Source organism: Hyperoodon ampullatus (assembly GCF_949752795.1).
Source record: "Hyperoodon ampullatus genome assembly, chromosome: 2".
NCBI lineage: Eukaryota > Metazoa > Chordata > Mammalia > Artiodactyla > Ziphiidae > Hyperoodon > Hyperoodon ampullatus.
Genome location: NC_136915.1, coordinates 95,990,455 through 96,007,638, shown reverse-complemented (window position 1 = coordinate 96,007,638; position 17,184 = coordinate 95,990,455). Strand labels below are relative to the sequence as shown.

At 36.7% G+C, this 17,184-nt stretch overlaps 1 protein-coding gene across 2 annotated transcripts in view; it reads left to right on the top strand.

Annotated features, from left to right (window-relative positions):
• The window catches only part of VAV3 (vav guanine nucleotide exchange factor 3), a gene marked incomplete at its 5' end in the record, with an annotated part of 403,292 nt that overhangs the window by 351,421 nt on the left and 34,687 nt on the right, over window positions 1–17,184 (top strand). For both annotated transcript variants that reach the window (XM_079697986.1, XM_079697985.1), the window contains 2 exons: window positions 2,017–2,082; window positions 11,951–11,985. In XM_079697986.1, coding sequence (XP_079554112.1) covers window positions 2,017–2,082; window positions 11,951–11,985 — 101 coding nt within the window. The remainder of the gene's footprint in view (window positions 1–2,016; window positions 2,083–11,950; window positions 11,986–17,184) is intronic.

Sequence of the window (17,184 nt, the reverse complement as noted above, 5' to 3'; positions counted from 1 at the left end):
CATACAGTTAGGGTTACAATAAGTGTTACTCATTATTAGACTCCACTTAAAGGGAACGATTTGCATTTCCCATGCACATCCTGTAATTTCCTAGCCCCATGCCTTTCTCATGATGTATTTTGTTTTCAGAATGTTCTCCATTTCCATCTCTATTTGTTTAAACCCTGCACATTTTACATTCATGTGCCCCCTCTTCCATGTAGCTTTCAGGCAACCCCCCAATACTCAGTTTAGCTTTTGAATTTCCATAGCATCTCCTGTACCGCTTTCAGTATTTAGCCCTTTCTACTTTGTATTATATTAGGTATATACATATCTTCTGAAAATATAGGGGAAAACAAGAACTGTTTTATGAATTTTTGCATTTTTTTTCTCAGTGTCTAATCAAACATGAGATACTGTATTTGTTGACTAAATGAATGAATACCCCACTTGTTCACTTACCTTTTCCCTAATATGCAAGTGCAATGTGGTTTGAGAACCTGGCCAAAATTATTATCTTCTCCTTGCTTGGTTACATAATTGATCTCCTTCTATCCTAACCCCACCCTTTCCTTTTCTCTTTTTTCTCCCCTTTTCCCCATACCTCTGACTCTTCCCCCTTTTCTGCTCCACTTACCTTCTCTCTCTCCCACTCTCTCCTCCCCCGTCTTCCCTTTTCTCCTCGTCTTCCTCATCATCATTGTCTTGAATTCTAGATTCCCACTTTTTAAAATTTCCTCCACAAACTCATAGCCAAGATCTGTGGGAACAAAGCAATACTACTTCAAGAGGGAGATGTTTTCTGATCGTTTTTTGTTACTCTCTTTGTCAAAAATAGTAGAGCATGGGCTTCCCTGGTGGCGCAGTGGTTGAGAATCTGCCTGCTAATGCAGGAGACATGGGTTCGAGCCCTGGTCTGGGAGGGTCCCGCATGCCGCGGAGCGGCTAGGCCCGTGAGCCACAATTACTGAGCCTGCGCGTCTGGAGCCTGTGCTCCGCAACAGGAGAGGCCGCGATAGTGAGAGGCCCGCGCACTGCGATGAAGAGTGGCCCCCGCTTACCACAACTAGAGAAAGCCCTCGCACAGACACGAAGACACAACACAGCAAAAAAAATAATTAATTAATAAACTCCTACCCGCAACATCTTAAAAAAAAAAAAAAAGTAGAGCATGTAGCATTCAATTATAATGCAACTTATTCATCTGAGCTACTGAGAAGCAAGCAATGGTTAAATGGCAAATAAAAACAAGTCCAATATCTGGACAAGGAGAAATAATCTCACAAGAACTTTTTAATTACATGTTCTTATTGTTGCAGTATGTTTTGAGTACAGTTTGTCTTTCTAGAAAAGGGAAACAGTTGTCATAAGATTGTTTTAAAGAGGAATTTGACTAAAGGTCTCCAAGAATAAATTCTTTTCTTATTGTTAATTTCGTCCCTCTTTTCTCATTTACAATGGCGTTTTGAGTCCTAATCCTTTCCTCCAACATCTTAACTGTCCCCTTCCCTTAATCAATATCCTGTTTCTTTCTCCTAAATTTGAAAATCATCTAAAATGTCATATTATGCTCTGTTTTCCATTTCCACATGTCTTGAAATGTCTCATCCTGTTGGAGGAACATTCTCATGAGTTCTGTTAGGGATACCAATATCCTAATTAATCATGAGCTTACACAAAACCTATGTGATCTACTTGTATTTATGAATATAAGTTTGAAAGATACAGTATGCTATTTTCTCTATTATAGGATTGAGGGGTGTGAAGTTAACAAAATTGAATGGTAGATTGGAAAGTCGAACTTGAATTCTTATTTTATAATCGTGATCTGAAGCCATATGTAAAGTTTAACAATTTTAAAACCTTTCTGCTTATGCTTCCCTTCCTGAGCCACAGTCAGTTAATGCTTAGGACTGGATACAATGTGGAAGTAATTCTGAGGATCCCAACCGACAACATTATGCATCTACTGCTATCGGATCATCATTATAGTAAATTTGTTCTCAACACTAGCATCTTTTTTTTCTAATTTAGGGTAGAAATTTAACATCTGGAGAGGTTGGATTTTTTCCGAGTGATGCTGTCAAGCCTTGCCCATGTGTGAGTATTTTATTTCTTTCTACTTTGTTTTTTGATGCTATAATGAATTGTCAAGAAAGTACAAAGGATATTGGTCTGGCCCCTCATTAATTCTATTAATATTTTCTTATTAATAACATATTCCAAAATTATGATTCCATTGTCAGAAAATATTTTTAAATGTTAAGGGAAGGGTCTTCCCTGGTGGCTCAGTGGTTGAGAGTCCGCCTGCCGATGCAGGGGACGCGGGTTCCGGGAAGATCCCACATGCCACAGAGCAGCTGGGCCCGTGAGCCATGGCTGCTGAGCCTGCGCGTCCGGAGCCTGTGCTCCGCAACAGGAGAGGCCACAACAGTGAGAGGCCCGCTACCGCAAAAAAAAAAAAAAAAAAAAGTTAAGGGAATACATGCAACAGGAAAGTTTTACTTAGTATAATTTACAAAATTAACATTTTTATAAGGTTTTAGAAGGAATAAACTAAAGCTACTGATCAGATGTATTGTACAAACTTCTCTTTTCCCTCTGAGGTAAGAATGGTATGGTCTAATATATTTCCAGTCACTTTGGGGTACAGAGAGATTGCACTTCAACTAGTGTGTTTGAAAGTCTGCTAGAAAGCATGAACGTCCGCAGATTCTTCAGTCAAATCTCTTAATATATTTTTCTTTGCTTTAGTTTGTCATAACTGTTTATTTAGTGTTGTAATAACATTTTCTGAAAACATCAAACACGTTAGGTAGATACAAGAAGAATGAATATTTACTCAAATATTATTATGGATGAATATAACATAAAATGTACTCTCCGGTGCTTTATGAAATTTATAAATTTCTGTTTAGGGTGATGTTATTTTATCATCATGATTTGGTGTTTGGGGTAGATTTTTCTGTGACACTTTTCAAGTTCTTAACTGTAATTAAATGAAATTATTTTACTAATACAATGGAGAAATTATTTTACTAATACAATGGAGTTACTGGTTTGTGGGAAAAAAAAACCTTCTTGAACTATCTTGCTTGCCTTATTTCAGTCCTTCCCAGTTTTCTAAACTGAACATTCTTTTTACTATTATAAATGGAAATGTCTGCCATCCTTAACCTCAGATGTAGTCTGAAGAATAATTTACTCCACTCATTCAAGCTTAATTAATTTCAAAAGCAAAGGGAATCAAAAAAAAAAAAAAAGCTCTTGCTATTTCTGTTGGTTCTGTGATCTAATGCCACATATTATTCAGGTTATGTTGTAATCTTGAAAAAAATCATTGAAATTTCATACCACTCTCATTTAATTAGATAAGCAAAAATGATTCTTTAGCTAGTTTTCTGTCATTTATATGAATAAGATTAAGGCTTCCTATGCTTTAAGAACTGATATTTATATGTAGGCACGTAGCAGAAAATTAACATTAAGATTTTGGGAACCTAGCACAGGGAGCTCAGCTTGGTGTTCTGTGATGACCTAGATGGGTGGGATGGGGGGGTGGGGGAGGGAGGCCTAAGAGTGAGGGGATATATGTATACATATAGCTGATTCACTTCACTGTACAGCAAAAATTAACAACACTGTAAAGCAATTATACTCCAATTAAAAAAACTATTAAGCATTTCATGTACCATGTACTGTTTTCTTTTCGCAGCTCCTTGACTATAGCACAGAATGAGCATTTGAAGTTTTATTTTAGGAATAGTATGGCACATAGTAGGTATTTAATAAACTTTTGTTATATGAATGAACAAAGAAGTAAAAAAGCAAACAGAAGTTCATAACTAAATGTAGGTAATTAACAATGGCAGATATTAATTAAATCAGCTTATAGGATCATACTGAATGATATTTGGTGATCTGGTTAGTTACTAGAAAAAGAAATGTGCTTACAATTTTAGCTAATAAAGAGTTGTAGAGGAACACATAATTATGGGTAGGACTACCAACTAAATATGATTGTTTTTATAGCTTAAGTTAATAAATAGCTATTAAAATTTTACTGCTTTATTTAATGAAATTATAGATTCATTTGTTGCTTGTAGGTTAAGTTAGGTGAATGAAGCTAAGCAGAAGGAGGAAAAACACAGGAGGAACATAAAAGAGAATTTCATTTCTGGCAATATGGTTACTGGAGAGAAAGCCTAGAGCTAAAGCACAGTGCAAACTTGGGTGTCTCTCTGTGAATCGCAGAGCCCTCAGTGGGTGAACAAGAAGAAAACTATCCCACAGGAGAAGATATGCCTATCTTCATCTTGGATCTTGGTGGGGAACAGAAAAAAAAGTCTCTCTCCCCTAAGAATTCTTAACTTTAGATCCAAAAACCACCCACATGGGGGGTTGGAATTCATACTAGCTTTGTGACCTAAATAATACTAAGCTAGAAACATAGTAGAACATACATATCGATAATTACCTTAATAAACATAAATGAATTAAATGTTGCAAACAAGAGACACAGACTGGCTGAATAGATACAGAAACAAGATCCATATTTATGCTGTCTACAATAGAACCACTTCAGATCTAGGGGACACATACAGACTGAAACTGAGGGGATTGAAAAAGGTATTTCATGAAAATGGAAATCGAAAGAAAGCTGGAGTAGCAATACTCATATAAGACAAAATAGACTTTAAAATAAAGACTATTACAAGAGACAATGAAGGACACTACATAATGAGCAAGGATCAATCCAAGAAGAAGATATAACAATTATAAATATATATATATATATATATATATACCCAAATATATGAGGCAAATATTAATAGCTATAAAAGGAGAAATCAACAGTAGCACAATAATAGGGAGGACTTTAACACCCCACTTTTGTCAGTGGACAGATCATTCAGACAGAAAGTCAATAAGTAAACACAGGCCTTAAATGACACATTAGACCAGATGGACTTAATTGATATTTATAGAGCATTCCATCCAAAAGCAGCAGAATATACATTCTTCTCAAGTGCACATGGAGCATTTCCAGGACTGATCACCTGCTGGGCCACAAAGTGAGCCTCAGTAAATTTAAGAAAATTGAAATCACATCAAGCATCTTTTCCAACCACAACGCTATGAGATTAGAAATCAACTACAAGGAAAAAAACTGTAAAAAACCACGAACACGTGGAAGCTAAACAATATGCTACTAAACAACCAATGGATCACTGAAGAAATCAGAGAAGAAATCAAAAAATACCAAGAGACAGATAAAAATGAAAGCACGATGATCCAAAACCTATGGGACACAGCAAAAGCAGTTCTAAGAGGGAAGTTTATAGCAATATAGTCTTACCTCAGGAAATAAGAAAAATCTCAAATAAACACACTAAGCTTACACCTACAGCAACTAGAGAGAGAAGAACAAACAAAACCCAAAGTTCATAGAAGGAAAGAAATCATAAAGATCAGAGCAGAAATAAATGCAATCGAGATGAAGAAAACAATAGTAAAGATCAATGAAGCTATAAGCTGATTCTGTGAAAAGTTAAACAAATTAGATAAACCTTTAGCAAGATTCATCAAGAAAAAAAGGGAAGGGGCTCAGATCAATAAAATTACAAATGAAAAAAGTTACAACTGACACCACAAAAATACAAAGCATCATGAGAGACTACTATAAGCAACTATATGCCAATAAAATGGATAACCTAGAAGAAATGGACAAATCCTTAGAAAGCTACAATCTCCCAAGACTGAACCACGAGGAAATAGAAAATATGAAAAGACCAGTGTGGATGCCTTCTACATAATAAAGGCCATATATGACAAACCTACAGCTAGCATCATTACTCAATGAGGAAAAGCTGAAAGCATTCCTGCTAAGATAAGGAACAAGACAAGGATATCCACTCTTGCCACTTTTATTCAACATAGTTTTGGAAATCCTAGCCACAGCAATGAGAGAGGAAAAATAAAATGAATCCAAATTGGAAAGGAAGAAGCAAAACTGTCACTGTTTGCTGATGGCATCATACTATACATGGAAAATCCTAAAGGTGCTACCAGAGAACTACTAGAACTCATCAATGAATTCGGTAAAGTTGCAGGATACAAAGTTAATACACAGAAATCTGTTGCATTTCTATACACTAACAACAAAAGATCAGAAAGAGAAATTAAAGAAACAATGCCATTTACCATCGCATCAAAAATAATAAAATACCTAGGAATAAACCTACCTAAGGAGGCAAAAGACGTGTACTCTGAAAACTATAAGACACTGATGAAAGAAATCAAAGATGACACAAACAGATGGAGAGACATACCATGTTCTTGGATTGGAAGAAGCAATATTGTCAAAATGACTATACTACCCAAGGCAATCTACAGATTCAGTGCAATCCCTATCAAATTACCAATGGCATTTTTCACAGAACTAGAACAAAAATTTTTTAAATTTGTATGGAGATACAAAAGACCCCAAATAGCCAAAGCAATCTTAAGAAGAAAAACGGAGCTGGAGGAATCAGGCTCCCTAACTTCAGACTATACTATAAAGCTACAGTCATCAAAAAAGTATGGTACTAGCACAAAAACAGAAATATAGATCAATGGAATAGCATAGAAAGCCCAGAAGTAAACCCACATTCCTATGGTCAATTAGTCTATGACAAAGGAGGTAAGACCATACAGTGGAGAAAAGACAGTCTCTTCAATAAATGGTGCTGGGATAACTGGACAGCTACATGTAAAAAAAAGAAATTAGAACATTCTTTAACACCATTTACAAAAATAAACTCAAAATGGATCAAAGACCTAAATGTAATACTGGTTAGTATAAAACTCTTAGAGGAAAATACAGGCAGAACACTCTTTGACATTAATTGCAGCAATATCTTTTTCAATCCATCTCTTAGAGTAATAGAAATAAAAACAAAAATAAACATGTGACCTAGTTAAACTTAAAATCTGCACAGTAAAGGAAACCATAAGCAAAACAAAAAGACAACCCAAAGAATGGGAGAAAATATTTGCAAATGATGCAACTGATAAGGGATTAGTCTCCAAAATATACACTTTATGCAGCTCAATAAAAAAAAAAAACCAAATCACCCAATCAAAAAATGGGCAGAAGACCTAAATAGACATTTCTCCAAAGAAGATACACAGATGGCCAAGAGGTACATCCAAAGATGCTCAACATCACTAATTATTAGAGAAATGCAAATCAAAACTACAATGAGACATCACCTCACACCAGTCAGAATGGCCATCATCAAAAAATCTACAAACAATAAATGCTGGAAGGGCTGTGGAGAAAAGGGAACCCTCCTACACTCTTGGTGGGAATGTAAATTGGTACAGCCACTATGGAGAACAGTATGGAGGTTGCTTAAAAAGCTAGAAATAGAGCTACCATATGATCCAGCAATTCCACTCCTGAGCACATATCCAGAGAAAACCATCATTCAAAAGGATACATGCACCCCAGTATTCATTGTTGCAATATTTACAATAGCCAAGACATGGAGGCAACCTAAATGTCCACTGACAGATGAATGGATAAAGATGTGGTATATATATACAATGGAATATTACTCAGCCATTAAAAACAATGAAATAATGCCATTTGCAGCAACATGGATGGACCTGGAGATTATCATACTAAGTGAAGTAAGACAGAGAAAGACAAATATCATGTGATATCGCTTATATGTGGAAACTAAAAAAATGATACAAATGAACTTATTTACAAAACAGAAACAGTCTCACAGAGGTAGAGAATGAATTTATGGTTACCGGGGGGAGCAGTGCAGGGGAGGCATAGATTGGGAATTTGGAATTGACATTTACACACTGCTATATTTAAAACAGAAGACCAACATGGACCTACTGTATAATCTAGGGAATTCTGCTCAACATTCTGTAATAACCTAAAGGGGAAAAGAACTTGTATATGTATATGTATAATTGAATCACTCTGCTGTATACCTGAAACTAACGCAACATTGTTAGTCAGCAATACTCCAATATAAAATAAAATTTTTAAAAAGAAACATAGTATAAAATGATTCCACATTGATTGTGTTCCCGGTGCAAGTACAGATTCTCTCTAGATTGGCGCCTCAAAGGATTTCTACTGATAAAGTCCCAGGGATTATAAATTCACAATTTGGAATAATTATATTTATGAGGAAACAAACCCACCTTAAGCAAAAGTCAGCAGAGACAATAAAGTGCAGAATTAGACCCACAAAGACAACAGGTAGTGGAATTATCAGATACTAAGTTCAAAATTGTATGTTTAATATGGTTGAAGAAATAAAAGGGGGAATACAAGTCTAAAAGGAAAACAAGTCGCTCTTGTTTGGGCATATTTCAAAAAGAATCAAATATAGTAATTGAAGTGAGAAACAATGGAAACATTACATGATGTATGAGACCCAGTTGGGCAGAAAATTGGAAGAAAAATCTGAATAAATTTCTCAGTAAATAGTCCAGAAAGATTAAGAGATAGAGAATGTAAGAGAATGGAATGATAAAGTTCAAATACATCTATTGAAAGAGAGAATATAGATAACTGTGGGAAAGCAATGTTCAAATGATGGCTGAGAATTTTCCAGAATTTATGATAAAACTAATCTTAATAGTCAAGAAGAGTATATTAAACTTAATCAATACCTAGATACATTTTAGTGAAACTGCAGAACATCAAAGACAAAGAAAATATTAAAACCAACCTGAGAGAAAATACAGATTACCTATAAAGGGTTGATGATTAGACATACAGCTAACAAGAGCAATAATGGAAACAATAGGAGTTTCCACTCCTGGTCATTGTCAAGTAGCTCCTATTGGACCAAGCCTCCCACAGAAAATAACTACAAACTCTGGACAAAATATTTTTTTACAAAAAAAAACTATCTGAACATACTGGCTAGGAGAGGACCTGACATTCCGAAGAAGGATGATACTAGGTGAGTTTCCTGGCTTTAAGGCTAGCTTAACGACAGACACTGGGCTGCACCATGCAGGGTGGCTGAAATTCAGATAGAAACCTCACAGTATTACTGGCTTGAAGGGCAGAACATGAGTTTGAAACAAATACAATCTGGAAAGGGAGATAAGAAATCTTAGAAAGGAAAGAGTGAAGGAGAACCTCAAATTCTGTGTATAAACATTGCCTCAGTCTCTGTGTGGTGCAGACTTCAAGTAGCTCAGCTTAAGCTAAAAGAACTTAATGAAGTATTCAGTTGCTCCTTACCACAGGGAAGACAGAGTTTGCAGTTGGGGTTCAAACAAGTTAACTCCCTGCTCTAAGAAAAACCACACTTTTTGTAGGAGCATAACTGAATCCAGGGCCTCTACAACATATCATTCAAATCGTCCAAGAGGCCATCTAAAATCACTCAGTATACAAAGAAACAGGAAAACGTGAACCATACTCAAAAGAAAAGACAGCTAAAGGATAACAACCCTCAGATGTCCCAAATGATAGAATTTGCAAGAAAGGATTTTTAAAGTAGCTGTTTTAACTGTGCTCAAGGACATAAATAAAGGAAAATGCAGTTGACCCTTGAAACATGCAGGGATTAGGGCGCTGACCCTCCAAGCAGTAGAAAATTCACCTATAAGTTATAGTCGCCCCTCTATATTCACAGTTCCTCCGTATCTGTGGTTTCACATCCATAGATTCAATCAAATGCAGATTGTGTAGTATTGTAGTATTTACTATTGAAAAAAATCCACGTATAAGTGCACCCATGCAATTCAAACCCGTTTTGTTCAAGGGTTAACTGTATGTTTATAATGAATGGACAGGAAACCTCAGCAGAGAAATAAGAACTATAAAAAAGAACTGAATGGGAAGTCTATACAATGAAATTTCAATATTTGAAGCAGTAAGAATAATATACTCAAAGTTTTGAAAGAAAATTAGAAATATATATTTCCTCAATGAGGATGAAATAATGACATTTCTAGCCTAACAAACTCAGAAAGTTCACTTCTGTCTCATCTAGCTTTTATAAAATGTACTTGGGAAGAAGCATATATCTTATATGTAATTTTATATGTATGCTATAGTCCCAATGAAACTTTTAAAAATGCTACATCCATAGCAGAAGTTTTAACAATGTAAACGGCCTATGATGAAGGCAGAAAAAGGCATTAGGGAAAAACTGTCAAAGATGAGAACAAAATTATTTATAGCCTTATATATGAGATATTCCTCCAGACGAGGGCCCAAAGTACACATGATAGAAATGGGGAGGGCTCATGTCAGATGGAAAAGGACAGGATCCTACTCTGATGGTGGGGGTCACAGCTGAGAAGACAGTCCTGGCTCATCACGCATCAGAATGTACCGAAGAGAGAAAAAGCTTCAGAAAGACACATCAGGATGGAACAGCCTCAGATCTCTGTTCTACCTTAGAATTTTATGTCACCCTTCACTTTTGTGGATCCTTCCCAGCTGAGAAAATCCACAGTCAACATATGTTGAAGCTCGGGCTTCCCTGGTGGTGCAGTGGTTGAGAGTCCGCCTGCCGATGCGGGGGACATGGGTTCGTGCCCCGGTCCAGGAGGATCCCACATGCCGCGGAGCAGCTGGGCCCGTGAGCCACGGCCGCTGGGCCTGCGCGTCCGGAGCCTGTGCTCCGCAACGGGAGAGGCCACAGCAGTGAGAGGCCCGCGTACAAAACAAAAAAAAACAAAACAAACAAAAAAAATGTTGAAGCTCTTTACCTGCTCTGTCCTCTTTCTCTCTTTTTGTTGTTGTTCTCCAGGAAGAGAGAGATAGGCTTAGGAATAAGCATACATTTGAAGAATACAGAGAGGTAGAGGGAAGGAGGAAAAAACTTTTTTCCCCATCAGATTTCTGAGGCCATGTATATTTTACTAAAAGGGAAACTGTTGAAGATTGATTTCTATTTGCGAAAACAAAATGGTATAAGAAAATATTCACAGGAGTCGAATGGTATAATTTACTTTCAATATGTTATCTGTGTATCAGGATTTTACACAGTGGTGAAATTTAAAATGTGATCCATAGGATAAAATATTTAAATATTAGTAGCTTTAGAGATGTTCTGACCAGAAGGATAGTTTTTTACAAATAATTCTTAACCTGGAAGGTCAAAATAGTAACAGCCCATTATGAAAATGGACATAGCTAGAGATATATTCACATTAACCAGACCTCAGTTACAAATGAGGGTAACAGTATTTTTAATCATGCAGTAGTAAAAGGCCCAGGAATACCATGGAATGTATACATCAAAGATTCAGGTGATTCGTGAAAATTACACAGTATAAATTGTATTTGTTGTTTTATGAATATTGGTGTGCCTTCTTTGGCTTTGCTCATTTTCTAATTGCAATAAGCAACTAGAAGTTTTCTTTTTCTTTCTTTATTTGCATGGAAAATAAAGTTTTTCTCTTTTGTAAAGCTCCATAGGAGAAAAGGGAAAAATGAGTATTTCCTATGACTGTTTCATAAATAAAAGGTGTTCCCGTTGGTAGACTTCTAAATCAGAGTTTAAAATTTGTGTTACACAATAAGAGTCTATATCAGGTATATATTGTTTATTTTGCCTGTTTTCCCCATGTATTGGAAAGCAGTGTGCTATTTGGTTTTCCTAATGTTTTCATTTTAATTTTCTATGATAGGATTAAACTGCCTTGATAATAAATACCAAAAGATTCCAATTCATATTTTTCCTGTTATCTCTTTCTTTAGAGGTACAGTGGCAGTAAAATGAATGAATTAAAGTGAAATGAATTATTTTCTACTTATCTGACATATACTATGATTCGCTCTGTATAATATTGCCAATGGATAGTTCTAGGACTGTGCTACCTAGGGTTTTATAGAGCTGAGCCAGCTGAACTGAATTAATGATTGATTTCTAAAAGCTTCCCTTAAGTAAACTTAATCTATTTTTGCCTTTTTACATCCTAGGTGCCCAAACCAGTAGATTATTCTTGCCAACCCTGGTAAGTATTAAAAATGTTTATGTAGCTGAGTTGAAATACCATACCCTTAGCTCGAGGACGCCTTAAATGAGGGAGTAGTAAACTACATTCCATTTCCATTTGTCCTGGCTAAAGGTGTTTTCGGATACAACAAAACACCATAATGAATTTCTATATTGCTGACCTTTCCATATCTTTATCAGAGAGTGGTGCATGTGTGTGTACAAGCGCATGTACTTGGCTGTAAATCCAAAGTTTATAACATCCACAGAGGGGAATGGGACATGGGCAAATATGTATATTGTATTTTAGAAGAGTAAATTTCATGACGTTGAGAAAAAAGGTATGATTCCATTTTCTGAAACTAAAATTTAACCCAGCAAGGATAGTAGATCCTAAAAATACATTTTATAACACATAATATTGGAGGAGCAAGATGTGTCCAAGTCTAAAGTTTTAGGTCTCTGTGGAGCTCACATAACACTTGGAGGTTAGCAGTATCACTGACAGAAACAAGGAAGCAGTAGATAATGATTATTATTTTTTAGACATTATGAGTTTAAGGGGAAATGATATCCTCAACTGGAAAAACTATTCAGAATCTAGAATAGTTATAATCATTATATGATAATAACTAACATATTCTGGGTACTTAGTATGTACTTAGTATTTTACACATTTTGTTTTGTCTTTCCAACATCTGTATAAGGAAGGTTATGAGATCCTCTCCTCAGCAGTCTTGCTCTCCCTCCCCAGCAATTTCTGCCTTCTGTGGTCATTGTCTGCTTTCTCTGACATCCCTCTCTGGGCTTCAGCACTGAGTTTGCTGGAGAAATTATAGCAGGTCTGTAATGGAACTGGAAATCTTTGCTACATGTTTACCTGGTTTAAGACAAATTTGAGGTCTTACTTTCTGTGGAATTAAAGACTGTAATCCTGACAAATTAAGTTTGGAGAATAGAGCTGATAGCATGGATAATCAAACTGAAAAACATCAAGAACTGATGAAATCACGAGAGTGTGATGATAGTTTCCTTCTCTTTTCTTTTACTATTTTTCATGTAAGTAGGCATAATAGTTACAAGAGTAATGATTTTAGAGAAATACTAAGGCCACAAACTAGATGGATTTTTTTTAATTGGAGTATAATTGCTTTACGATGTTGTGTTAGTTTCTGGTGTACAATGAAGTGAATCAGCTATATGCATACATATATCCCCTCCCTCTTGGACCTCCCCTCCCATCTCCACCAATCTCACCCATCTAGGTCATCACAGAGCACCAAGCTGAGCTCCCTGAGCTATACCACAGGTTCCCACTAGCTATTTTACGCATGGTAGTGTATTTATGTCAAACCTAATCGCCCAATTCATCCCATCCTCCCCTTCCCCCTGTGTCCACATGTCTGTTCTCTACGTCTGCGATGGATTTTATGAAATAAACCAATCAGGTACCTGGGAACCAGTCAGGACACAGGAGATTTGTTTTTGAACCCTTTGTTTTAAGATGTACCCTTGCCAATATGTAAAATTCTATTGAATATATGACCAGTTAGAAAAGTATTGTTCCTACTGATAAAAAAAAAAAAATCAAGATGTTCAGATGAGGGAAGACCCTTGAAAACAGTAAGAAATAGATATAGTATAAGTTCATAATTACTTTTTCTTCTTTTCTGAGCAACTTGGACAATTTCTTCACACTAAGCAGGCAGTTTCATGTGAAATGACTTCTGCTAAGGAACAAAATGATCAACTATATCAGAAAATGAAATCTTCAATTTTAGAAATACTAAACTGTTAAGAGAAAAATTACACTGTGGTTCTCAAGTCATTAAGAAAGTGAATAACACCAACTGTATGGTGCATTTATTATTTCCACATTTTAAAACAAGTTGTTCCCATAAGGTAAACTTTATCTCTTTCATAGGCCATGAAATAAAACAGAATTCAAGATGATTATCTTCAACAATCTATGTTTTGGGGTGTCTTGAAGGCAGGGATGAGGCATGGGGCTTAAATCTGGGAAACTGTCTCAAAATCCTTATGAAGAAAAGGATACAGATGCCAAGGAACCTACCTCATCCTCCAAGTAGTCAGGCAACTTACCTTTCCCTACCTTAGCAGGAGACATAAGTTAGAAGGTATATTACATGGAAAAATTGAGCCATATGGGGCCTAGACTTGGAAAGAGCAGGACCAGCAGAGATTGGGAGAGCTGTCATACTGAAACCAGATGGGTCAAATCAAGGAAAGTCAATATATAGACTGATGATGATTCTCAGTTCCTTTGTGTAGCTCAATTTCAGTACTGTGACAGCTGTGTCTCACACACATGGACTACTCTCTTCTTGCATCCAGATAGGAATTTGGAAGATTTTTCTCTAAAGAAACAGAATAGACTCAAAATAAAAAAATCTAAAATCCAGCCCTATCATAAGGTTCTTGCCAAACGATCAGGTTCCCACCCAATGAGCCTCCCTTGCTTCCCCCACACAGAGCTTCCAGTCAGTTCTTGGCTTGGATGCCCTTCCTCTTAAATATGAGCAGACAACAAGGAGTAACCAGGCATTTGAGAAAAGCCTTGAAGTAAAGAACAAATAAATGGGAAAAAGAAACTTGGAAGAATTACAGACATTAGAATGGGCAGAAGAAAGAAGCCTTAAATTTATATTCTCAGAATTAAGAGATGACAATGTATCCATAGAAGTGAGCTGGATGTTTTATAAAAGCAACAATCAGATAATAAGAAAGAGCTCTTCTAGTTAAGTATTGAGTACAGAAACTGGAAAATAAAGTTGATTAAATCCTTCAGAAAATCAAAGAGATATAATATGAGAGAAAAGATAGAGTAGGGGGCTTCCCTGGTGGTGCAGTGGTTGAGAATCTGCCTGCCAATGCAGGGGACACGGGTTCGAGCCCTGGTCTGGGAGGATCCCACATGCCGTGGAGCAACTAAGCCCGTGAGCCACAACTACTGAGCCTGCGCGTCTGGAGCCTGTGCTCTGCAACAAGAAAGGCCGTGATAGTGAGAGGCCCGCGCACCGCGATGAAGAGTGGCCCCCGCTTGCCGCAACTAGAGAAAGCCCTTGTACAGAAATGAAGACCTAACACAGCCATAAATAAATAAATAAATACATATATACATACATACGTACATAAATAAATTTTAAAAAAGAAAAAAAATGATAAAGTAGACAAGTGACCTGAGAAGTCCAGCCTTCACTTACTAGAACTCCAGAAAGGGAAACTGAGAACAACAATTATCAAAAAAATACAAAAATTTTTTAGAACTGAAGGTTATATGGCTCCAAATCAAAGATGCTACCAAGGGCCAAGGACAATATTGAAACTTTTAGTACAGCACATAACTGAAAGGCATATTAACATGAAAGTTTGCTACATAGAGAAAGCATCTGAGAGTTTCCAGGGAGAAAAAAATCAGATTACATACAAAGACTTGGAAATCAGGATGGCGCTGAATTGGATGTTAGAACAGTAGAGCGATGCCTTAAAATCTGAGAAGCAAATAATTTCTCATCTATAATTCTATATCCAGCCAAACTGTGAATTAAGGATTATTAAGTAAAATAAAAATATGTTCATAGATATGAGGCCCTCTGAGTATTACATCCCATGTATTCATTTATAGGAATCTGAAGGATGAGCTAGTAAACCAAAAAAGAGGGAGATACAGAACCTAGGAAATGGGAGCAAAGGGATGTCCAGGACTACAGTAATTCAGCAGGCTTAGAGAGCAAGCAGTGGTGATTAGACCAAGAGGGTGGAGAGCTTGCTTGGGAAAGATGAATGTCTCCATAGAAAAAATTATTAGGTACAGTACATGGTGTTGAAAAGGTATCACTGAGGGGTTTATAATCCTCTTGGAGAATTTGGAAAAAATCTGTGGTAGAGACAAAGAAGCTTGAGCAAAACAAAAACTTGAGGACTTGTTTTTTGATGTCAGATGTTCTTCGAATGTGACAACATGACACAACTGGGTAAGATGATGGCTTAGCTTTGGAGAGGTTACACAAAGAATGAGGTGCAGCACTATGAAGGCATGAGCATAAGTGGAGAAACAGTGATTTTCCATCCTGACATCTAAAATTGATAAAGACCCAGAAGGAGAAGAGAGGGAGAAAGGGCCTGAGAAAATAATATTTGAAGAGATTATAGCTGAAATCTTCCCTAACATGAGAAAGGAAACAATCAATCAAATCCAGGAAGCACAGAGAGTCCCATACAAGATAAACCCAAGGAGGAACATGCCAAGACACAAATTAATCAAACTGACAAAATTTAAAGACAAAGAAAAAATATTAAAAGCAACAAATAACATACAAGGGAACCCTGATATGGTTATCAGTTAATTTTTAAGCAGAAACTCTGCAGGCCAGAAGGGAGTGGCACAATACATTTAACATGATGCAAGGGAAAAACCTACAACCAAGAGTACTCTACCCAGCAAGGCTCCCATTCAGGTTTGATGGAGAAATCAAAAGTTTTACAGATAAGCAAAAGCTAAGAGAATTCAGCACCACCAGACCAGCTTTGCAAAAAATGCCAAAAGAACTTCTCTCTACAGAAAAGGCCACAACTAAAATCAAGAAAATTATGAATGGGAAAGCTCAACAGTTAAGGCAAACATAAAGTAAAAGTAGGAAGTCATCCATGCACAAATATGATATCAGAACCAGCAATAATGAGAAGAGGAGAGTACAAATGCAGGATATTGGAAATGCATTTAAAATTAAGAGATCAACGACTTAAAACAATCTTGTATATATGTAGACTGCTACATCAAAACCTCATGGGAGATATATAATGGGAGGAGACAAGATGGCAGGGTAGAAGGACACATGCTCACCCCTTCTTATGGAAACACCAGAATCACAACTAATGACTGAACAACCACCAATAAAAAAAACGCTGGAACCTACCAAAAAAGATATTCTGCATCCAAAGACAGAGAATAAGCCACAACAAGATAGTAGGAGGGGCACAATCGCAATAAAATCAAATCCATACACACCAGGTGGCCAACTCACAAACTGGAAAACAATTATACCACAGAAGTTCTCCCACAAGAGTGAAAGTCCTGAGCCCCACATTAGGCTCCCCAGCTTGGAGGTGTGGCAACAGGAGAGGGAGCCCCCAGAGAATCTGTCTTTGAAGGCCAGCAGGATTTGATCACAGCAATTCCACAGGACTGGGGGACACA